Consider the following 24,733-nt stretch of genomic DNA (forward strand, 5'->3'; position numbering starts at 1 on the left):
GTTGGTGTCAAGCTGTGCGCTGTGCATCTCCCTACAGCCCACATGATCCCAGGAGACCTCTGTTCTGAGGCTTTGCCAAAGGTGCAGACGCCAGTGCTGAGGAAACCTGGCGACAGTCCTTTCAGCTGCTGATCTCAGTTCCTATGTCCGATATGGATCTCAGTTCCAATTTCAGGAGGACCGAGTCTTAATTTCCTGAAACACCAACATTCTAAAAACTTAAAGTTAGCTAGGTGGTAGCTCATGACTGCATGCCAGCACTTGGGAGGATTGCTGTGAGTTCCAGGCCAGCCTGGGCTACAGAGTAAGACACTATCTCATAAAAAGCAACACAGAGTTGGGGAGATGGCTCAGCAGGTGAAGTGGTTGCTGTACAGGCATGAACTCGTGATCCCTAGCACCCATGTAAAAAGCTGGGCACAATGACAGACAGCTGATTTCCGCGTTGGGGGAAGGTGGAAAGAGCAGGATGCCTGTGGCGGGGTGGCCAGCCACTCTAGCTAAAATGGTGAGGTCAGAGAGAAACAAGGTCTCTAAAAATAAGGTAGAAAAGACTGATTGGGGAAGACACTGTCTTCAACCTTTGGCTACCGAATGCACACACATGCACACACACACACCAAAAGTGCAGACATACACATAAAATAAAAAGGAGATACTTTATTTAAAGTTATTAAAAAACATTTGTATGTGTGGAGGTCAAGGGGCAACTTGTGGGGAGTTGGCTTACTCTTCCACATGTAGGTCCCAGGGATTGAGACCCAGTTAGGACTGGATTAGCAAGACCACATGTGTGGCCCCAAAAAGCTATCTCACTGGTCTTTTATAGTCTCTAGGACATTTGCAAAACTGCTATTCTATTATCAGTCATGAAGAGAATTCTGATAAATGTAACCAGAACAAATCAACCCACAACTAATGTATAAACATAGATATGGTTATAAGCTTTAGAGCCACCCCTTCCACTTTTTTGCATTTATCTGAGAATCTTGCTAGACAAGGTCTCACTATATTGTCCTGGCTGGAATGCTCTATGTAAATCAGGCTGGTCTCAAACTCAGAGATCTGCTGGCCTCTGCCTCCTAAGTGCTGTAAAGGATTAGAGCTGTGTGCCTAGTTTGTATTCTTTTATTTGTACTTTAGTGTACTAAATTACAGGGTTTATTATTATTATTATCTAAAATTGGATATAATATTTACTACTGAACATGACTGGGATGAGTTTAAGAGTGTCTTCAAGAGTGCAGGGCTTGCCACTTATCCAGGGGACCACACAGGAATGATCCTGACTTTAGCCATGGAGGATAAGCTGTTTCTCAGCTACCATGTATTCAAATTCATGCATATTAAATGTGGTGAAGTCCCAGTCTCAGAGATGTGGATCTATTGGAGGTCAGGAAACCTGAACACTGACCTGCACAGGGCTTTGATCTTATTCTGCAGCTTAGTGCATATGGCCAGTGTGAACTCTGGTTCCTGTACCTGGAGACGTCTCAAGGTACCCTGCCTATACCTGTCTGGAGCCTGTCAGCCCCAGCACAGGACACAGCTTGTTGACATGGACAATACTAAGGGTGGAGCTTTGAATATGAATACTATCTTTACCAATCCTTACCATATATTTGTTGGCACAAATACAGGTGCTTCTAGAGCTTCAAATTACAGTTACTCATATCTGCCAGACCCCATGTGGTCATGGGGAGAAGTTCACTCACTTTTGCTCTTGGCATCAGGGATGCTTTGGCAGAAGCGAGGCTTTGGGCAAGTAAGGCTTTGTTGTGGTGGTTTGAATGAAAATGGCCCCTACAGGCCCAAAGCGAGAGGTACGGAGGAAGTGTTTCACCGGGAATGGGCTTTGCCATTTCAAATGCTCAAATCAGTCAGTCTCTCCCCCTCTCTCAATCCCTACTACCTATGGATCTGGATGTAGAACTCTTAGCTACTTCTCCAACACCATGTCAAACGTGTGTCGCCATGCTTTCTGCCACGACAATAATGTACTCAACTTCTGAACTGTAAGCTAGTCACAATTCATGCTTTCCTTTATAAGAGTTGCCATGGTCATGTGGCGTCCATTCAAAGCAACAGAAACCCTAAAACAACTGTCATCAAACCATTAACACTGGGTGGAGTGGCAGCTCATGATGACATCAGGATCTTTGGTAGCTCGATAGAGGGAAAGACTAGGCAATGAAATTTGTTTCTTCCGGGATATTTTTTCCTTCTTCTGTTTTAGGGCTAATCTGTTAACTTTTCCTTTAGGATTATCTCAGTGTGGCATGGGAGTGCATACACAGGTTATCATAACCATGAGCTCTGCAGGAGGGTGATTTATCTTTGTTCAATTGGAAATGCCAGATGACGACATAGTCCGCATCTACACCTGGACCTACTCTCTGCATTTTTAAGAATGTGCAGCAAAATTTTAGCAATATTTTAAGCTGCCAACCCCGAGTCCAGCATACTCTGGTTTAGACATACCTACAAACTCCACCACAATATGGAATAGCTCACATTTTTCTGTAAAGTATTACCATGAGGTACGTGGTAGCTTTTGGATCTGTGTACTTTTGAGGGGCTGAAAACTCCCAGGTGTTCTTAAAGTGCAAGTGAAGAAGACTTGAACCCTTGATTCCCACGCTTGTGTTTTCTGGGTCAAGTGAAGAGAGATCATTTAAGATCTCTTCAGCTATAGCATTTCCTATAACTGTGAATTTCTCTCTCTTTCAGACAGGGTTTCTCTGTGTATTCCTGGCTGTCCTGGAACTTGCTCTGTAGACCAGGCTGACCTCGAACTCACAGAGATTTGCCTGCCTCTGCCTCCCGAATGCATGCACCATCATGCCTGGCTTACAAATATCTCAAATTTTCAAAGAATACAGAGAAGAAAATATTTTTCACTTCATGATTTAAGAATCCATGGTTGATGCATAAAGTTGGCTAACATATGACCACACAAAAAGCAAACTACTGGTACCTGTTGGAAACTAGTAAAAGGATATTATGGAATGTGCAAAAAATAATTTTGTAGATTATATAAGGGGCTGGGAAAAAGGTTCAGTGTAAGTTACAAGACCAGCGACTGGGATCTCACCCACATACATGGTGAGTAGACATGCTTAACTGCCTGCAATATCAGCAGCTGGCTGGACTGGCTGCACTGGTAAGCTCTGGGTTCAGCTGAGACCCTGTCTAAATGAATAAGGTGGAGAGTGACAGGGGAAGACTCCCAATGTCAGACTCAGGCTTCTACATGTATAAGACACATACATGTGGTGGTTTGAATAGTAATGGCCTCCCTAGGCTCGTACACTTGAATGTTTGGTCTTTAGGGAATGGCACTACTTGACAGGGACTAGAAGGTGTGGCCTTGTTGGAGGAAGCGTGTGATAAGGGTTGGGCTTTGGGGTTTCAAATGTTCAAGTGTTCTCTCTTTTTTCTGCTGTGTGGTGATTTGGATATAGAACTCTCAGCTCCTTCTCCTGCACTATACTTGCCTTTGGATCGCCATGTTTGCCACCATGAAAACAAAGAAATAATAAACTTCCGAACTATAAGCTAGCTCCAAATATAAGAGTTGCCACGATCATGGTATCTCTTCACAGCAATAGAACACTGACTAAGATACATGTGCATTGACACACCTGAACATACATGCACACACTACACAGAGAGACACATATAAAAGAGAGGCAATGTGATGTATAATTTACTTTCTATAATATTTTCAAAATGACACAATCATTGTAGGAGAACCAATGAGTGTTTGCCAGGGCTAAGGTTACATTCCAGCACCTGGGAAGCAGAGGCAGGTGAATCTCTGAGTTTGAGGCCAGCCTGGTTTTTATAGTGAATTCCAGGCCAGCTAGGGCTACAAAGTGAAACTTTGTCTCAAAAACAAATAACACCCCCAACAACAAGACAATGACAAAAGACTCCTCCTACACAGAAAAAACAAGTCACTCTTTTCTGCCTGAAAAAGCATGTAATGTACAGTTTCAATTATGTCTATATTTATTTGTTATTTTCTAGTTTTGAAAGTATTATACTATGTGTAAAATATTATCAATATAAAAAACAGGGTAAAAATAAAAACCATGTGAGTTCTCAATTATTTCAAAATAAAGTACGTTTTAAAGTGTTAACTATATCTGAGAGTGAACAGCCTTTCTCAAACAATGTGCTTTAGGAACAGGCAACAAACACCTGAACCTTAAATATTACTGTCTATTTTTTTTTTAATTCCATGATTTTGAACAAATCTTTTTTCCCTCCACTTCTGGTACCAGGGGTTGAATCTAGGTCCTACCCTAGCCAACAGGTGATCTACCATTGAGTGATATCCCCCATCCCTATTTTTACTTTTTTCTTTGAGATAGACAGAGTTTCTGAGTGCCCAATTTGGCCTTGAATTTATGATCTTCCTGTCTGAGCCTCTCACACAGCTGGCATCATGGTCTGTGCACCAGGGTCTAGTCTCACTATTCTTGTATATTGGTGTGTGCGTGTGCCACAGTACTTGTGGTGGTTAGAGGACAATTGGTGGGACCCAGTTTTCTCCTTTCACCATGCAGGTCTGGGAAATGAACAGTTATCAGACTTGGTGGCAAGTGACTTTACCTACCCAGTCACCTCACTACCCCTCTCTCATCATTCTTGACCAGGATCTCTTTGTCTACAACCTGGGACTAAAATGCTTCTTTAACTTAGTCAATATGGAACAATGTATACACTACTAATGGTGAGTTAAAAAGACACATGCACACAGATTTTGAGCAAATGTTTAGAAAAGTAAATGGAGGTATTTTACAAAATCTGAATTTTACAGCAAGACCTTGTCTTGGAAGAGTACAGAGGGTTTTCTTGTCCTAGGCACTTAAGGTAAAGGACAAGATAGATTACCACTCTCTGAAAAAAGTAAGAGATGAGCCTGGTTTGTTGGCACATGCCTTTAATCCCAGAACTCCCTTTAACTTCAGCATTTGGGAGGCAGAGTCAGGCAGATTTTTGTGAGTTTGAGGTCAGCCTGGCCTATATAATGTATTCTAAGATGGCTAGGGTTATATTGTGAGACCCTGTCCCAGAAAAAACTAAAATAAACAGCAAAGCAAAACAAAAAAGATAAGAGATGGTGGCAGGGACAGGAAGAGTGTCCAGCTCCTGGGGAAAGCTCACAGACGCTGACCGTGAAAGCCCGAGTCGACACGACTCAGCAGCAGACACACACATGGCATTCCAGCTTACACCAGGGGAAATGTACTCTAGGATAAACATGAGCTGTTAAAATTAAGGAATGGTGTTGGAGGAGTAACAGGTTCCCTGAGTCTGATTTTTCACCTTCCTCAGAACTAGTCAATGTTGAATCTTCTTCCTGTCACATTTTCCAAAGCAGCCTAACCTGAGAATGAGACACTCCCTCATCTCAAGGTCTGTCAGTGACCTTCCCAGTGCAGATCACAAGCAGCCCCTGACCAGTCTTTGCTGTTGAGCAATGCAATGGTTTCTGCTGCATGAAGCCATCCCAGAACTTCTGCTTCAGTTCAGTGGATACTGGAGGAGGTTCCTCAAGGTTCAAAGGGGAAACCTGCAGGCTGGAGACTTCCCTCCAGGCTAAGGAAACCATGGCTAGGAATGATTAATTAGTGACTTGTTCAAATCATGACTTTGAGGTAGTAGTTGCATCTAGGTTTAGGCATCCTTAAGGCCAAGAACTCCAAAAGTAGGAAAGGTCCAGTTTAAAGCCAGGTAGAAATTATTTTGGGGGTTATGTGTGCATGTGTGTGTCCATGTGCAAAAGCCAGGAGTGTGTTGAGCATCCTGTTCTATTTTTTCCATCACAAGTCTCTGACTGAACCTGGAGCTCACCACTGTGTGTGTGAAAGAGAGAGGAGGGGGAAGGGAGAGAATGAAGCTGGTTGGTCAGCAAGTTTTAATGATCCTCCTGCTCCTCCTCATGCAAAGCTGGGTTTTTACAGCATGTGTGGTTATGCCCAGCTTTTATGTGGGCACTGAGGATCTGAACCCAGGTCCTTATGTTTACACAGCAAGCACCATTACCCACTGAGCCATCTCTTGGCTCCAGAAACATTTTTTTTTTTGAGACAGGGTCTCACTATGAAGCTATGGCTGGCCTCACGCTCACAACAATCCTCCTGCCTCTGACTACCAAATGATGGGATTAAAGGTGTACACCATAATGCCCAGCTAGAGACACTTCTCTTGACAGCTTATTATAGCACCAACTTGATGCTGAAGAGGCAGCACTGCTATGTGTCAGGGAAGCGAGGGGTTTGCAGACCTCCTTGCTGTCAGAGGCAAATGATCTACCCGAGTACCCTACGTTTTGAGTGGCAGAAGACTACAGTGAGGAGAGGTGGTCTTTCATAAAGGCAACTAGGGACTCCTTTACTGGATGCTTCTTTTGGGTGTCTCAGGTCAGAGGTACTCGCTCCAGGTCTCTGTAGGGCACTAAGGCAGAAATGTCTTACTCTAATCTATCTCACCCATTCAGGGAAAGGCCTTACCGTATAATTGGGGTTTCCTGGCTGGATCCGTAGCTCGGCCAAAATCCAAATGCCATTAGTGAGCTTCAGGGACTGGTACAGCATATCTTGCCCTTCCACATTCCTCTTGGCAATAGTGTAAACATTGTTGTTTTGCAGCTTGCTGGAAACTGTGTCTAGAAGCAGAGATCCAAAACTTACTTAGTGAAAATCTCAGACAGATGGATTCTCTTCTCCGACATTCTTGTGAGCCATCACAAACGCTTGAGTTCCCTGATGAACTCTACCACACACACATTTCAGGGGGCTCTTCTAATACAGACAGGCAAAATGAAGGGCCTGTCATATTATCAGGCAGAAAACACTATAAGGTGTGTTAACATTGGTTTAGAGTTACCAAAGAAGATTACACAGTAGAAAGGCTTCAGATTTACTAAGACCAAACTAAGAACTCACAATAATGACTTTTCTTCAGGCGGTGACAACATTCCCTGGCCAAAGCAACAGAAGAAAGGGCCTGTTTACGCTCACAGTCCATCGTGGTGGGGAGTCACAGCAGCAGGAGCCGAAGGCAGCTGGTGGACGCTGCACCCTCCTTCAGCAAAGGATGAATGAATGCTTGTGTTCCCTGCTTTCCAGTTTTTATTCAGTCCTGGACTCCACACCAAGGAATGGTGTCACAGAGTTAAGGTGGATTTTCCCATGTCAATTAACTAATCCAGATAATCCCACACAGGCATGCCCAGAGGCTAACCTAATTTAGAGAACTGCTCACAGGAGTGTCTAGAGGTGTGCCTCTAGGTGATGCTAGCCAGGTCAAATCGACAACATCAAGCATCACAGGAGCAAGTGCTGGGGAGAGTAGGAGTCCTCAGGTTCAGGTGTTACTGGTGTAGGTACTACTGCTCCCCAACCAGCACAGTTACACTGATGGTCAGACGCATGCTTCCCCAGTCCCTGTTACTTGACTCTGAGTCACTTGGGTCTCAGTTTCCCAGGGTTAGAAAAGGGCAGAACTGCACAAGCCTTTTCAAGTCAGATTTATTAAACTGGATACTTAACTTTTTTTTTTTAAGCAGGCAAATTAATTCTTTAGATGCTAGAGAAAATCATGCTTTCAAAGAAACAAGGAAACGAAGTGTTTTAATAAGAGACAAGAATTCAGTGTCGGCCAGTTGCCTCAGGCTCCTGCTGCTGTGACTCCTCCACCGATGGACTGTGAGCCCGAAGAGACCCTTCCTTTCTTCTGTTGCCTTGCCCAGAGGATGTTGTCACAGCCCCGAGAAGTCATTACTATGAGTACTTAGCTTGGTCTTAGTCAAACTGAGGCCTTTCTACTGTGTAATCTCCTCTGGTAACTCCAAACCAATGTTAACACAACTTATTCTGTTTTCTGTCTGATAATATGACGGTCTGATAGACAGACAAGAAGGATTAAAGCTGAATGAAAATGACTGGTCCACGAGGATCACGCCTCTGCACTCACCAGCTCAGGGAAGGGGTTTATTCTTGTGACTACAGCATCAGAGACCTGATCGTCTAGAATTAAACGTCGTGTGAGATATTGGAGTCAGAGACAGATAAACTTCTAAGAACAGAGATGACAGGCCTGGTGTGGTAGTCCATGCCTTTAATGCCTGCACTCGAAAAAAGCTAACCAAACACACACACACACACACACACACACACACACACACACACACACACAGAGAGAGAGAGAGAGAGAGAGAGAGAGAGAGAGAGAGAAAGAGAGATAGAGAGAGAGAGAATATATAATGGATAAACACAGTTTCTTTGCTAGTTACTTATTATATTAGCTCCAGATGAGACCTCAAATAACCCACCCTAGTTCAGGAACTAAAAACTCTCTCACAAAAAGGTCTGCTGTATTCCTGTAGGGTCTCTAGGAAAAGGAAACATGGTGACCTTCTGCCCAAGGGAAAGGGAAGATCTTAGCACAGGCAACCTCATGTTTTTATCATGAGCTTTTCTCAGCATCTGGACAACATGTACCCGTTACCACTATCTGTAAATATGTATTCAGATTTTGTACTGACTCAGGTGCTAGAGCTGCTCCAGGGTTAAAGCACCTGCTCAGAGAGAAGAAGCTTCTAGAGCCCTTTTCACTATGATCTCAGGTAGCTTCAGGGCCGGCAGTGCTAAGGCCTCATTCACTAAACATTATCAGTTATTACTTAACTTTTTGCCTTTTATTTATAAAGTTTTCACTAATATCAAAGAAAAGTAGTAACAACTTAAGAGTGGCTTTAGGGGCTGGATAGAAGGCTCAGCAGTGAAGAACACTGGCTGCTCTGCCAGAAGACCTGGATTCATCCCTAGCTCACTGTCTAATGCCGTGGTTCTCAACCTTCCTCGTTCATTCTCTCTCTCTTTCTCTCTCGACAGGGTTTTGATGGTGGAAGTTACAAAATAATTCCACACTAGTTCAGAATTTTGTATAATAAGGGTTATTTATTTAGGGGAGACTTACAGATCACTATCCTACATAAACATGAACAGGTCGAGAGCCAGAAGCAAGACAGCAAGAGCAGGCTTTACAGCTACATTTATAGTATAAGAGACTACGCCCAAGTGGGTTGGTATCTTAAAGGCTATTGGCTGAAGGAGTGGAAGAAGCTCCCACAGCAGGGTTTCTTTATGTAGCCCTGGCTGTCCTAGAACCAGCTCTGTAGACGGGGTTGGCCTCTAACTCAGAGATCTGCCTGCCTGTGCCTCCCGAGTGTTGGGATACATGTGCCACCACCGTCCAACCATTTATTTTGTTGCTAAATCATAAGGGTAATTTTGATACTGTTACAAATTTTAATATAAATATCTGATATGCAGAGTATATGGTATGCCACCCCTGTGAAAGGGTCATTCAACTCCTAAAGGGGTCATGACCGACATGCTGAGAACTTCTGGTCTAGGGAATCTGATGCCCTCTTCTGGCCTCTGAGGTCATCAGGCATGCATGTGGTACAGATTTATATGCACGCAAAACACCCATATCCATAAAAAAGAAAGAAAGGAGGGGGGAAGGGAGGCAAAGGGAGGGATGGGTTTTATTCCAGACAGAAAGTCTATCTCAGGGTAGTACTATGCAATACTGCTGGAGGAGGGAGCCTCGATAAACTCTGCAATCATCTTGTGGTGGGGGAGACAGCTCTTGCTATCACTCTGGTTCCTACAGTGAAGTGCTCTTGCAACTTAATGGGTTGCTAAGCAACATTTCCAGCTGGAGTTTGGCTAATGCTTTTTGAAAAGACAGTCTTTAACACACAGGGACTTGCTTTAAGTAGCAAAAGCTTTTCCTAACTTTCAAGGTGCTTGCCTACTTCCCAGGAAGGCGGGTGCCTTTGTTGAGCAGTCTTGTTGCATAGGCCTACATTCATTTGATCCATGTATCGAGGCCCAGATGCCTGCAGACTTCTTGTGTTCTCACCATTTGTGTAACAGATGACGGGAAAGGAACAGGGCTCGGCTCATGCTGAATGGATGCATGTACTGTGACTTCTATCAGAAGGCTGAATGGAAAAAGGGTACTTACGAGCCAACTTTTATATTTCTATCTATTCATTTAAACCATATTATTATTATTAAAGGTGTGTGTTTATTTGTTTTGGGGGTGGGGATTCATTATATACCCTGGGCTGTGTAAATCAGACTGGCTTCTAGCTTGCAGTGACCTATTCCCATCTCCCCAGTGCTGGGATTACAGACACAAGTCACCACACCCACATACTTTTAAATTTACTTTTTGCAGTATTAACACACTGAACCCAGAGCCTATCACTGAAGCTTTAGGTTTGAGCTTGAGGATTTAAGGACTGAAAGATATTTACTCTGCTAAGTGTACCAACTGAGGGAGGCAAATGCTGGTGATGCACACCTCAATCTCCACCCAGGAGCCTGAGGAGGAAAGGATGTCGTGAGAGCAAATGTTAGGCAGCTTCCAGCCACACTGGAGCAGACCTCTTAGGCTATCACAGTGTCTTGTACACTTGAACTACTGGCAGACGGACCAGAGTCTGGACACTGGGAGATGGTGAGAAGGAGGTGTGATGTCAACAGCTTCCGTGTCTACAAATGATGCTAGCTCAGGCCAAGGTACTGAGATCTGTCCCAAAGTAGGGTGATGGTCAAATACGATTGTGCTTGCTTCAAGATGTCATTTCTTCTTGTTCTTTTTCTTCCTTTCACTGTGTGTTTGGGGTCTTGAAAGGTGCGGGTGTGGTCTTCCTTCTCTCAGCTTTACTCTTTAGCTAAGGTCACAATTTTGTCAGCGATAAGAGCAAAGAAGGACTATAAAGTGGATGGTGGAAATCTACACTTGGGTCCCTTTGGGGAACTGATCAGCAAGTTCAAAATTGCTCATCTGAAAAGGACGTTTCAGAAGAAGAATGCTGAAAATGACTGGGAAAATCATCTGGGGGGAAAAAACTACTGTTAAGTGCCAATTAGGAAAGTTTGTTTTTGAAATGTCCCAAAGCATAGGAAAACCACAATAAAACAGAAATCTAACTCATTCTCACTTAGTGGCCATGCCTAAAAAAATAGCTTTTCACACAGTGCCAGACAAGTGAAGATACATACCAGGTGTTTGAGTATAGTAAACAACAGGCTTGCAAAACTGCTTGCTATAAGCACCCCTTTTTAGATTATGGATGGAAATGTACCTACCTACTGTGCATTAGGTAGTGTTTCAAGATATGTAATAATCCCAAATGTAGCTAAAAGGTACGATATGGCTAGGTGGTAGTGGCGCACGCCTTTAATTCCAGAACTCAGGAGGCAGAGACATGTGGATCTCTGAGTTTGAGGACAGTTGGATCTACAGGACAGCCAGGGCTACATAGTGAGACAGTGAGATCCTGTCTCAAAATTAAAGAAGAAGAAGAAAAAGACACCTGTAGCAATGTCTGAATGTTTGCTGTTGGGAAACAGGAGTCTTGTCCGTTGGTGCCTTTTTAGCCTAAAATCTTCTAGTATTTACAACAAACAGCAATACCATCAACAAGACCACCCGAGACATCTTTATTAAGGTCTGATTATTAAGACTTGTGGAGGGTTCTTTCTTCTCTAGAAAGAGATCAGAGAACAGACAGAAAATCTCACTGCTAAGCTGGTGAGTCCTGTAAGGCTGTGACTTCCTGGAGCCCAGAGTGTTCCTTCCATCTGTCAAATGTCTTCGCTAGCACAGAAGGTCTATTTTAAGTGCTGCTGCTATTGTGATTAGGAAGATCAGCTGGAAAGGATGGTATTTTTAGCTTTCAGCTAGACACAGGGTGTTGAATCAGAAGGCAGCAAACCTGCATAGGCTCTGTTAATAGAGTCCTCAAGACGGGGAGGACATGGAAAGGCCAGGGCCTTCCATGCAGCAGGGTGGAGACAAGGAACAGTTAGAAGGGATTAGCTGAACAAAGTGGTCTTGCAAGATAAGCAGCGATTTAGCAAGGAAAATGGCCTTGGGCAGCTGGAGAAGACAAACTGGCTGTTTTTCTTTATGTTCCACCTGCCCCACTGCCACAATATGTGCCACCAGGAAACTGGTTCAATAGCATTTGGAACACACACACACAGAGGAACTAGTGTGAGGCCAGGGTGGTTTTCATAACTGAGTCTGCTGTGGGGACTGTATCAGAGCAAACAGCCTCCCTGAGAAAAAGGCCCCATGCTCTGGTGCAGTGGGCATTCTTTTCTTTTTAGTATTTTGGCATGCCAATCTAAAGTTCTTGGTGAATCAAATTCCCCGTGCAAATACACATTCTTTACACACAGGACCCCTAAAACCAAAACTGCTTTCCAATTACTCTGGCTGTTTCCTACTCTCTATAGGGAAAGTCAGCAGCAAGCACCTAGGACCTGTAGTTCTACAAGCAAATACGTTAGTGGAACACTGAGTGGGACAGGTTTTCGAATGTAGGACTTAGCAGAGCTCTCAGTGTGTGCACACACAGGCATGCCATAAGGTGCATTTTCCAACCTTAACCACTCCAGGAAAACTTCTCCACCTTTTATTAAGGGACAGCTGTGTCTCTGTGGCATGGAGTGCAGAGGCTGATTCTCTGGGTTTTGCCATCAGCACCATGGACTCTATCTATGGTCGGTCGGCTGAGGGTTCCCATTTCCCACAGAACAGTTCCTTCTGTGAAGCGCTTCTGCGCTCACCAAATACGGTTCACCGTAACTCATTGGCGAACTTCAGCTGGCAACTTAAAAACCCACAAAACCAAACTGAGAGTCTCCTCACACCCTCTCCAAGGGGCACAGATGTGAGGTAAGGAGGTAACTCTTATCACAGCCAAGCTCTATCTGCAGTGTCTATGCTCAAAGGATGCCGGCTGTCTTTTATGTCTGAGGCCTCAAGCAGGCATTTATCTTCCAAAATGTCTCGGAGGCCCAACTGGACCAGCACATTTGAGAGTCAGCACAGGAAGATGCTGATAACATTTGGATTTCAAAAGCCCTACATATAAAGATCTGTCTGAGTACAGAAGAAAAATACAACACAGAGACCCAAAAATCTAAAATTAAAAATGTAAAATAGAAATGACAAGACAGTGAGAGCTTTTTCTTCTTTCTGTACTGCATATTGTCCGTCTCCTTCCTCAAATGCTCTGCTCCAAGCGCAATGGAGAATGGTGAAGACCCACAAGGAGGACCAACACTGTGCAGAGGAGGAAGCGAGGGGTCAGTGAGGAAGGTGCTGCACAGGAGGGGAAGGAAGGCTGCTACAAAAGCCAGTATTCTGGACAACAAACATTCCAGTCACACAAGGCCCTAGGGACAGACAGCTGCTGTTGTCTCTCCTCTTGGATTACCTCTTTTTGTATTTTACAATAGCAACAAAATTAACTACAAAAGGGTTTAGGGATTAATGGTGATTTAAAAGGTTATTATCATTATCTGAAAGTTGACAAAAGGGAGAACAGTAAAGGTTATCAGCCAGGCTTTAATCAACCACGATAAATGCTTTATTTATAAATAGAATTCTAAATACAGGTTCTCAGATCCTTTTCTCCAATGCCAAACACTGACCTGAGAGATGGAAGTCTTTCCATTCTGTGGAGGTGGCTATCCTCAAGTACCACTTTAATGACCTGATGCTGAGGATACTTAAGTAACATGACTGACATTTACTTCTTCTGCTACTGAAGGACTAGTATAGTACATGGGCCAGTTACATGGTTCGTGTTTTGTTTCTTTCATACTTTTCTACATTTTGCAGTGCTGAGAGCAAACATGGGATCTTCTATAAGTTGGGGCTAGTTTCTTTATTTTAAATCTATTAATCTTGTAGCTTATAAGTAATTCAGTGATTTATATCACAATATCCCATATTTTTGATTTTTTTTTTTTTTTTTTTGGTTTGGTTGTTTTTGTGTTTTGAGAGAGAGAAAGACTCAAAGACTCACTGTATAGTGCTGGCTGGCCTGGGACTCATTGTGTAGATATCCAGGCTGCCTTTTAACTCCTGAGATCTGCCAGCCTCTGATTCAAGTGCTAGAATTAATCCATTCACCAGGAAAACTTCCGGACACATTGTTTATATGTGTATGTGTTTTTAAAAGGAGATGGGCTCATTATGTAGCCAAGACTGGCTTGGAATTTGTAATCCTCTTGTCTCGGCCTCCTGAGATCTTTGATTACAGGTGTATGCCACCATGTCTGGATAACATGCCAAGTATTTAAGAGAGATTTGCAAAGTAATATATGTAACATGAACCCATTAGAATCATGTTAAATGCAAAAAGAAGTGGGGACAGCAAAGAAAAATTTTAAACATTTAATTTGACTAAGATGGAAATGAATCAAGAAGTATTACTTACCAGCATTTAAATGACATTCCTTAATCTGAAACTGAAGTTCATTTTCATTGGGAATATCCTTCCATGTTGCAAGGAAGACCTGGCGTTCTGTATGGGGAAAGGGAGAAGAGGGGATACGTCAGTATTCTACTCCCTGATACTTCTACCAGTTTTCCTTTGGCTTGCTAGGAGCAGGCTAGGATTGGAGCAAAGTTTATGATGTGCAATGGTGCTGTATACTAGGCCCTTACTGCTGAACTAAAAGACACTGGAAAAAAGTTTGCATTTAAAGTTTAGCTTTGGCTCCTTGTAGTCCTACTCGGGGAATTTTAGGCACATCTTGTGACCTTTCTTTTTTCCAGACAGTGCTTCTCTGTGTAGCCCTGGCTGGCCTCAAACTCAGAGATCCTTCTGTCTCTGCCTCTGAGTGCTGGGATTAAAGGGGTGCACCACTACACCTGGCTGGATGGTAGTTTCTTAAGTAAGGAAAGGGAAAAGCCTTGGGGTAGGAAAGGAGACTAATGGTTTATTACAAATTACTGAATTCTTATCTTACTATGAACTCAGGGTCAAATAAGTGCTAAATTTACATACTATATCACTAACTCATAAAAAATGACTTTCATTTTGCAAAGGTAGAAACCAAAACAGAGGCCAAACATTTTGCCCACAAACACACGGATAATGACAAAGACCAAGTTCACAGCTGTCCTCAATCCTCTCACCTGTGTGTGGGGTGGCTGGGTCAGTCGGCTAAGTGGCTCTGGGATTTGGGATGGCAGAGTAAGAACAGCGACGGACAAATGATTGACAGTGATCAATTATTTATTGGGGTTTTAGAATATCCTAATGCCATTTAAAAATTTCAAAATGGTCTGTACTTCTAGAGCTATGTTATGCTTGCCATTCAGATGATGGCCAAAGGTATATTTAGTAGGACAGGAGGACACACTTACCCATTTTGCCATCTTCTACAAAAAGCACATTGAGTGGGATGAGGCAGCTGAAGTAGAAGACATCAATATTGTTTTTAACAGCCACCTGGCAGGAGAGCAAAATGGAAAAATGCGGACATCAATAAGGAGCCAGGTAGTAGGAGGAGAACAGGTGTGTGTCTAGAAATCTACTTCCTATTTCAGTCAGAGCAGGCCTCCCAATCATCACACACCAGCCTATCGCTGCAAAGCACATCATCCTCACTCATAACTGTGACCACCTGTAAGCAATCTTTCTTTAGGAGGACCATCTATGGGATACCCTTCAGACCAGAGGTTCTCAACCTGTGAGTCACAACCCCTTTGACGACTGAACTACCCTCTCACAGGGATTGCATATCAGATATCCTTTATATCAGCTATTTACATTATGACTCATGACAGTATCAAAATTACAGTTTTGAAGTAGCAATGGAATAATGTTATGGTTGAGGGTCATCACAACATGAGGAACTGTAATAAGGGGCTGCAGCTTTAGGAAGGTTGAGAGCCACTGCTCTAGACAAAGAATAATCTCTGCAGTTGTGTCTTTTCAACTTTAAAAAACTAAAGTTCTGAGTGCTTGTGTATGCACAGGGCTACTATGATGAATGTGCAGAGGTCAGAGGGTAACTTCTGGGTATCATACTGAAAAACACTATCTGCCTCCTTTGACACGGGTTCTTCCATTGGCCTACAGTTCACCAATCAGAGCAGGCCAGCTGGCCAGCGAGCCCCAGGGACCCTCCCGTCTCTGCCTTGGCCATGCACCTACTACAACACCTTGAATTTCTATATAGGTTCTGAAGATGGATTCAGTTCTCTTATTAAACCATCCTCTAGCCCTCTTCCCTGGTGACATTTCTATTCTTTACAACTAACTAAGCAAAGTAGCTACCATTCCCTTCTTGTTTTATAGATAAGGAAACTAAAGAAAGGAAAAGGGATGACCCGGGACAGGTCATAAAGACTGTACCAGGATTCAAACTCAAACTTGTCTGATTTTCAATTCAGTCTTGATTATGTTTTTTCCTCCTCAAAAACTAGAGGCCACAACACCTTGTAACTTTTCCAAGAGATGGGTTTGATAAGACCTATTTCTTAGGTCCTACCATAAAGAAGCATATCGGGCTCAATTGCTGGTAAACTTCATGGTTACAATGACAAGCCTTTAAGCAAAGAAGTGGTTTTTCTTTTCTTTATACACACACACACACACACACACACAAGCTTCTAGACTATGGTCTTCCTCTGTGTGCACGTGCTGTTTTAAACAAGCTACTGCAGGCACTTTTATTTGGGGCACTCCTCTATTGTGGGCATGGGGGACATGCTGACCCCTGCCTGCAGCAGGTTCTGGAGCATGTGAGGTGGCAAGAGAGAGGAGCTGCTCTAAGACACTGCCTCCCACAGCGTGCTGCCACCAGCGACTTCCTCCCTATGTTCCCAGCACTGCAGAATATGTTCCTCTGGGTAAAGTTCTATGATCATTAACAAAGTCTATTTCTTTCTCACTTTGCTTTTAAAAAGTAAAAGAAACTGGATGTGGTAGCTCATGCCTATAATCCCTACACCCAGGAAGCCAATATAGAAGGAACTGCTATGAGTTCAAGTCAGCTACAAAGACCCTGTCTCAAAAAACCCAAATCAAATAAACAAATAAGTAAAGAAAAAGTGCTTATCTAACACCACTATTCTCCCTTTCTTCTTTTCCATATTTTTATGAAAAATTTTTCATAATGTATTTTCCCCCATTTCCCAACCCACCCAACTTTCTTTTCTCTCTCTGTTTTAAAAACTCAAGTGAGAAACAAAAATGAAACAACAAAAATCAAAACAACAGGCAAAAGACCAACAAGACCACCCCTCCCCCAAAAAACAACCCAAAAACAAATAAACAAAACCCCCCAAAACAAAGCAAAATGAAAGAAAAAGCCCACGAAAGTACCAGAGTTCTATGTCTGCTGAGTATTCCTGGGCATAGGCCTGCCCTACAGTGTGACTGGTGTATCCAAATGACAGACACTAAATTAAAGACAATTGATTTCTCTTTGTAGATAACCTCCCCTTGGTCAGGAATGGACTCCATGTCCGTTTCCCCGAGTGCTGGATCCCTATCTGGCTTGACCCTGTGCAGGTCCTGTGTATGTTGACACAGTCTCTGAGTTCGTATGTGCATCAGTCCTGGTGTGTCTGGAGAACACTGTTTCCTTGGATTCATCCATTACCTTTGGATCTTACAATCTTTCTGCCTCCTCTTCCTCATGGATCCCTGGTCCTTGAGGGGAGGAGGGGAGGAATTTGATGGAGACATCCCATTGAGGGCCGAGTGCTAAGAAGTCTCTAACTCTTGCACATTGTCAAGTTGTGGGTCTCTGTGTTAGTTCCCATCTACTGCATGAAGAAGCTTCTCTGATATGGGTTGATTGAGGCACTGGTCTATCCATCCTCCCCTCTTTTCTACCTAAACTACACACCCAAACTTCACCAAAACTGTGGCTATGTGATAGAAGAAACTTCTTTCTGAAACCTGCAGCTCTTACATTCCTTCCCAATTCATCTTTCTGAACTTACAGAGCACCGTTGCCTCCTCCTCCATCATTACCAGGGTATGCCTCCTTGATACAGTCTCTCTGATCTCTCAGAATTCCTTCAATTACTTTCTTGGTAAGCTGTGCTAACCTTCCAATTCCTAAGCATAAAAGTTTCTGACCTATACCACACAGGCTGACTCTCAGAGAGACCAAGCCTGCTGGTTAAAGCAGGAACAAAATGTCAGAAAGGGTGTGAAGCACTCTTGATTGCACTGAAACACCACTTCCAGAGACGTAAGCCAGCCGTAGCTTCCGGAAGAGAGCTAATCTCGAATTCACCTGATTCTCAGCAGAAGAATTAGAGAAAAGGAATGTCTTTCTTCAAATTATGCCCTCGAAAAGATCTCATGACAGTGCCTGGCTCTGGAAAGGGCATACAAGTAAGAACTGGGGAGACGGAGGGCTTCATGAGCACTAGGGACTATTATTACTGTCATCCTTGAATATAAAGCAGTCAGATCTCACAATGCGTCAGTTTAAAGATTTATGGGTGTTCACTATTTTCCAAGCACTTGCGATAAAACTAAAAATAGAGAAAATACAATGGTTATCTCTGCAGGGGATAGTGATTCTTAACCAAGGGCTTTTCTTGGAACTATCTTGACAGGCTTTTCACAATGGACACTAGGGATCTGCTCTATGTGACAGAATGACAGCCTCTAACTCTGGAAACAGCATCTAGAAAGAGCACTACTATACAGCAGTATTTTTGAAGGAGGCTGAGTGAGCTCCTAAACACCTGTCCTGAGAGTGCTTATTCCAGTCACAGCCTGACGGCAGTGCGAGGCCAGAAGATGCTCCTTGAGGTCAGCAGGCTAAACCGTTTGGTTACTGCCTGGACCTCTTAAGCAGATGAAAGCCAGGAACCCTCTGCCACTCTGTGACATACAATACAGGGTTCTCATCTTCCCCCAAGACTGCCCCAAAACATCTGCTCTAGAATAATTCTGTGAGCAGATCCTCTAATCAAAGGCAGCAAACACTGCTGGCAAAGTCTTGGGAATCAGAACAATGGGTTTCAAATTCTAACTCTGACACCTGCTTTCTGTGTGACTGAGGAGCAAACAATATCCAGAATAATTTCCTGTCCACAAAAAGACCAGAAGCATTATTCACAGGGTTGTCATAAAGATGAGCTCATATTTGTTAAGCACACAGAATGCTGTCTAACTCTCAAGCCCAATGGTGAATGCGTGACAATAGAAAACAACTTTCTGTAGTGATATTTGGTTTGTGTTTTATCAAATAAAGCTTACCTAAAGATCAGAGTACAGAGCTAAGCCACTAGAGGCTAGGGCAGTGGTGGCACACATCTTTAATCCCAGGATTTGGGAGACAGAGGCAGATGGATCTCTAATAGTTCAAGGTCGCCCTGGGCTACACAAGCCTGAATCTGTCTAAAAGAGAAACAGAACTCACACAAAGAGGGTCCCGGCACTTGGGATCCCACACCTTTAATCCCGGCACTAGGGAGGTGAGGACTGGAGTGAAATGGTTGAGTGGAAAGAGGAATATAAGATGGGAGGAGACAAGCTCAGACGTAGTCTGAGGTTTGGTGGCGACAGCTGCCGTCTGAGGGTGCAGTCTGAGGACAGGATCGCCCCTTTGGTCTGAGGATGTGGTAGAGGTAAAAGGTCTCTCCAGTGGCTGGCTGCTCTGCTTCTCTGATCTCTCAGTTTTTACCCCCTAATATCGGACTCTGGGTTTTTATTATTAAGACCAATTAGAGTTCGAGCTACATCTTTCACTACCTTATGCCCTGTTTTGATTTTTGAGTTTTTTAAATATATAATTAAGGATAACCACATTGGATTATCTGAGATTTTAGTATTACTATTATTCTACATAGGGATCAGATAGTTTTAAAGAGCTTACTGGCAAACTGTTTGCTTAAGCCAACCAAGATTTTACTGTGACTTGGTAAGAGACCATCTTTTAGGAACAACTGCACAAGGGGAAATTATTTGCTGGGGAAATGTTTTAATCTTATTTTAGTTTTAAAAAATCTATACTTTTGCAGTTTTCACTTTTACCATTAGGTAGAACTGCATTCATTTCAGGGCTCAATGCTCCCACGGATCCACCTCTTGTTTACCTTTCCGGGCTATTTCCTTCACTTCGACCAAATCCAAATTACTTCTTGTCCCCAGTACTGAAACTCACAGCTCTGCACTTTCATGTGCTCTTCTTTATGCCCGATACATCCTTTTCCTTAAGCTTTGTCTAACTCACCTAACTGTAAGTCTCAGTTCAGTCTTAAATTTTCAGGAAGTCCTCAGCCCCTACCAGTGCCCAGTATACACACTACTACTGCAGTGAAGAATGTACGCTCATTTACGTAGGGCCACTGCCAAGACAGCTGAGGGTGCTGGGCAGCTCACTTTTACCAGCACATGGCCTGGTTCCATCACTATTGTTGGATGAAATGAAGGAAAGGACGTTACACAAATGAACCAGCACCCTGGTGTGTTCAGTTGTTTCCCTCCTTTGCACTTCATTCCTAACATTCATATGTGTAACAAAAACATCAGTAAGATCTCAGGAACACAGACTCTCAATGTGGCCCAGGGTTGGGGGAGAGATGATGGTGGTGGTTCTTTCAGTTTGAGATCAGAGCTTAAGCACTGTCTAGCACTTAAGGTAGTAGACTGCACTCTACAGAATGCTAGATACTCCGACGGTGGTGGCGCACACCTTTGATCCTAGCACCTGGGAGGCAGAGGCAGAGGCAGAAAGATCTCTGTGAATCCGAGAGCAGCTTGGTCTACAGAGTGACTTCTAGGTGCCAAGGATATATAGTGAGCCCCTGTCTGAAAAAAAAAAAAACTAAACTAAACAAACAAACAAAAAAAAGCAAGCTGGATGCTCCATGGATATGCCAACCATCCTTTATAAACAGAACCAGTCCCCTTCTTTGAGATAATCTCATGTGTATGGGTGCTTCACCTGCATGCATGTCTGTACATCATGTGAATGTCTGGGGCCTGCAGAAGTCAGAAGACGGAGTTGGACTGCCTGGAACTGAAGTTACAAATGGCTGCGAGTCACTAAGTGAGTGCTGGGAATGGAGCCTCAGGCCTCTTCAAGAGCAACAAGTACTCCTATCTGCTGAGCTCTCTCCCAGAACCTAGCCTCTCTTTTTTCCTCTCCCACTTCCTTTTCTTTAGGATGCTGGATGTTGAATCTAGGAGCCCTCTGCATGCTAGGCAAGCGCTCTAAGACTGAGCAACACCCAGGCTTACATTGTTTTAAACACAGAATCTTGCTGTATGGCTCAGACTGGATCCTCAACTCCTGACCCCCTACCTCTGACTCCTGGAGAGATGGGCATAAACCATTACAACTTAAGAAACAAAAAAGGATTTTTATAAGATAGTGGGTCTAATTATGTAGCCCAGGCTAGCCTGGGGCTTGCTATGTCCTCTTACCTCTGCTACCCAAGTGCTGGGATCACTATTAAGCCCACCTTCCTACAATCATAGTTTTAAAGGACAGTTTAAACTATTATGTATTTATGTGTGTCTGGGTGCGGTTTTATGCACATTTGTGTGGGTGCCCATGGTGGCCAGAGGCATTGATTCCCTAGAACTGGAGTTAAAGGAGCTTGTGAGCTACCTGACATGGATGCTGGGAACCAAACGCGGGTCTGCACTCTCTACCACCGAGCTCTCTCCAGCCCAGCTGTCATTTCAAACTCAATAAACAGAACACAGAGAACCTTTTGGCATCTTCCTATTTCTGCACTTGCTTCCACTCATCTGCCTGCAACTCCCCTTCACACTCAGCCTCCCTAGTTTATTTTCCATATGGAAGCCAGAAGGATTTTAAAGAGTAGGAAGGCTGGCAAGTACTTCTCTGTTCAAACTTTCAATGGCTTTCCATCTCATTCAGAATACAACTGCTATAATCTGGTCCCATTAACCCTATGACGGTTCCCCCCTTGCACTTCCAGACACTTTCTGTTCTTTGCACACAGCCTAGCCCGCAGCTTCCAACTTCTTGCTTTTGCACTTGCTGTTTCTTCCTCCAGATATCTGCATGGTTTACTACTTCCTCAGGGCTCTGCGTTAATCACAGCTGATCTCAGCAGGTGGGTCTTCCAGACCATGTATTATGACAGTAACAGATCACCCCTCCAATCCCATTATTTTTTCACTGTCCTCTTTCCTGTCCCACATGCTTTTCAGTTTTCTTTTTAACATTTATTTGTTGGCTTGATCGTACCTCTCGCAGTAAAACACGAATTATATGTAGGAATTTTTGTCTTTTGTTTACTACAGGATTCTCAGTACCCATGTGAGTGTGGAGTAGATGCCTTTAATCCCAGCACTCAGGAGGTAGACAGAGGTGGATCTCTGTGAGCTCAAGGCCAGCCTGGTCTAAGTGTTCCAGGACTGTTACACAAAGACATCCTGTCTTGAAAAACATATAGAATATATATATATATTCTATTCTATTTCTCCTTTTAAAATTTTTATGATTTATTTATCTTTTATTTTATGTGCATTGGTGTGAAGGTGTCAGGTCCCCTGGAACTGGATTTTCAGACAGTTGTGAGCTGCCATGTGGGTGCTGGGAACTGAACCCGGGTCCTCTGGAAGAGCAGTCAGTGCTCTTAACCACTGAGCCATTTCTCCAGCCCCTATATATTCTATTTCTATATTAAAAATATACAACAAAGCAGCCAGACATATGGAGCATGCCTGTAATCCCAGTCTCCAAGAGGTGGGAGCAGGAGGATCACAGGTAGGAGGCTAGCTTGGACTACATAAGCAAGGCCATGCCTTAAAAAAATAAGCAAAACAGAGAATATCACTGTGCAGCGCAGCTCATAAACAGTAAGTAATATTTAATCTCCAATTTCACCTGTGTAAATGCACCGCATAAAACACATTTCTTATGTAAACTGTAGTTAAAAGGAGCATAAAGCTCACAATATTCACATTCCCAATAATAAAATGGCTTTAAATAAATGGGTTCAGTGAGCAAAGGAACAGAATGCCCACTTCAGCTACGGCTCTGAGGCTGCCCAAAGCAGGCCACAGATGGTACAGGAGAGGCTTGCCTTCCTCTGGTATACACACCATATGCAACATGTGGCCATAAACAGTATGAACCTGCTTCCTTCTTAGGGACATCAACAGGAAAAACAAATAGAAATGATTATTATGAGGCACTCTGAAACACAAAAGTGAGCTAAAAATGCTCACTAGCCATAATAATGCTTTTTTAAAGGTACTTTCAGGGCCTGCTGGGGAAAGAGTAGCCTGTCAGTGTCAGCCTGCACCCAGCAATTACTTTCTTTCCATAGCATAGGAGGCCTGCTGCAGTAGCTGCAGCCTCTTTATGGTGGCACAGCTGGAGATAAGCAGCCTAAATTAATATTCTGTGTTCCAGTGTATTTAAAAGTACTATAAAAAGGTATAAAATGAACCCAGCCTGAACTCTGGCAAATGGGGCCTCTTATGATACCTCTCACCACAGGTAACCAAAGGAGGCAACCACTACCACAGGACCCAGTTGAGCCACACAGGGCTTACCCCTGAGATGATCTCATTCACTCTTCATGACGTCACATGTGACCTTTCCAAGTCTCTGAAGAATATTTTTTCTTTTTATTCCTTTTCTCCATTTAGCTTCTGGAAAGATTATTTGCAGACTGGTCCAAGTTAGGACCCGGCAATGACGCCAACCATCTCCAGTTCTCCAAGGACTGATGATTCAGATGTGTTTTTAAAGTGCCACACAACCTAGTCAACAGATCCTAGGGGAATGGCTCCAAGTGACAGGCTTTTATCGGCACAGATTCTAAGTGTGATACATGTCATCTGAGACTCAGGCAGAAATGGCCTTTTCTGTTAGCTGCCAGAGTTCATCTGTCCTTCAGCTTTCTTCATTCCTGGTCAATGCCCAAACTGTCTTCTACCTTCAGTTTAAATGTTATCTTCTGCCTTAAAGCCTGTTTGTTGATCAGTGAATTATGGAGGAATCTTCAGAGATTCCTGAAAAAGCAGAGCTATCTGCAACTGCTGACAATGTCTGGGCACAACAAAATGTAGCAGACATAGTCATAAAATTCTCACAGAAAAGGTCAATGCATTTTCTGCCACAAGGTAGTTACTCTTTAACCCCATGATGAGCTAGAAATAACCCTCTTTCCGTATTCGTTTTGTGATCATCCAATAGGTCAGAATTCATGTGAGTTGAGTAGCGCTCAGACCGTACCAACTTGCTGGGTACCCCGTTAAAGGCTCTACCTGTTGACGCTCGGGAGACGCTGGCTATTATCCACTGTCAAGAGGATGTGAATGGGAACCCTATAAAGGGAAAGCATGGCAGGTTCTTCTCCTGACAGACGCAGAGGTTCCAGGTCCTAGGTCAAAGCACCATGGCAACAACAAGCACTACACTTGTAGTTTTGACAGAAATAGAAGCTTTGAACGGACATCTCCCCCATGACTCCTAAAACTCAAAATCCTCAACTAGGACAAATTATTTCTGATATTTAAAAGTACAAGAAACTCCTAGGAGCCAATCTCTTTCGTAGGCCTTGTTTTAAGAATGGGGACTCATGTCGTCCTCATTCTGCCATGAGAGTTATCTAATCTATTCTCAAAGAAACTCTCAAGTCATTTAGACTACGGGTTAGAATGTATATAGATTAAATTCCAAAATACCAAGGAGAAGATTAAGGTTGTAAAGTAGATAGACATTGGTTTCAATGAGACAGACACTGGTTTCCATGAGAGACTAAACTGTCGCAATTCTGATTTGGGCAGGGGAACACAAGGCCGGCTACGGGAGAAGCCCAAAGCACAGCAGCATCAGGACTACTGAAATCAAGCTCTGCA

The 24,733-nt window shown here is 43.4% G+C and overlaps 1 protein-coding gene across 4 annotated transcripts in view; it reads right to left on the bottom strand.

The window, feature by feature from the left end:
- The window catches only part of Ap2b1 (adaptor related protein complex 2 subunit beta 1), a 111,933-nt gene that overhangs the window by 626 nt on the left and 86,574 nt on the right, over positions 1-24,733 (bottom strand). For all 4 annotated transcript variants that reach the window (XM_048437816.3, XM_048437818.3, XM_048437814.3 and 1 more), the window contains 3 exons: positions 15,271-15,355; positions 14,336-14,422; positions 6,525-6,679 (listed from right to left, as the gene is read on the bottom strand). In XM_048437816.3, the coding sequence (XP_048293773.1) occupies positions 6,525-6,679; positions 14,336-14,422; positions 15,271-15,355 (327 nt within the window). The remainder of the gene's footprint in view (positions 1-6,524; positions 6,680-14,335; positions 14,423-15,270; positions 15,356-24,733) is intronic.

Source organism: Myodes glareolus, chromosome 9 (assembly GCF_982192425.1).
Source record: "Myodes glareolus chromosome 9, mMyoGla1.1, whole genome shotgun sequence".
Lineage (NCBI taxonomy): Eukaryota > Metazoa > Chordata > Mammalia > Rodentia > Cricetidae > Myodes > Myodes glareolus.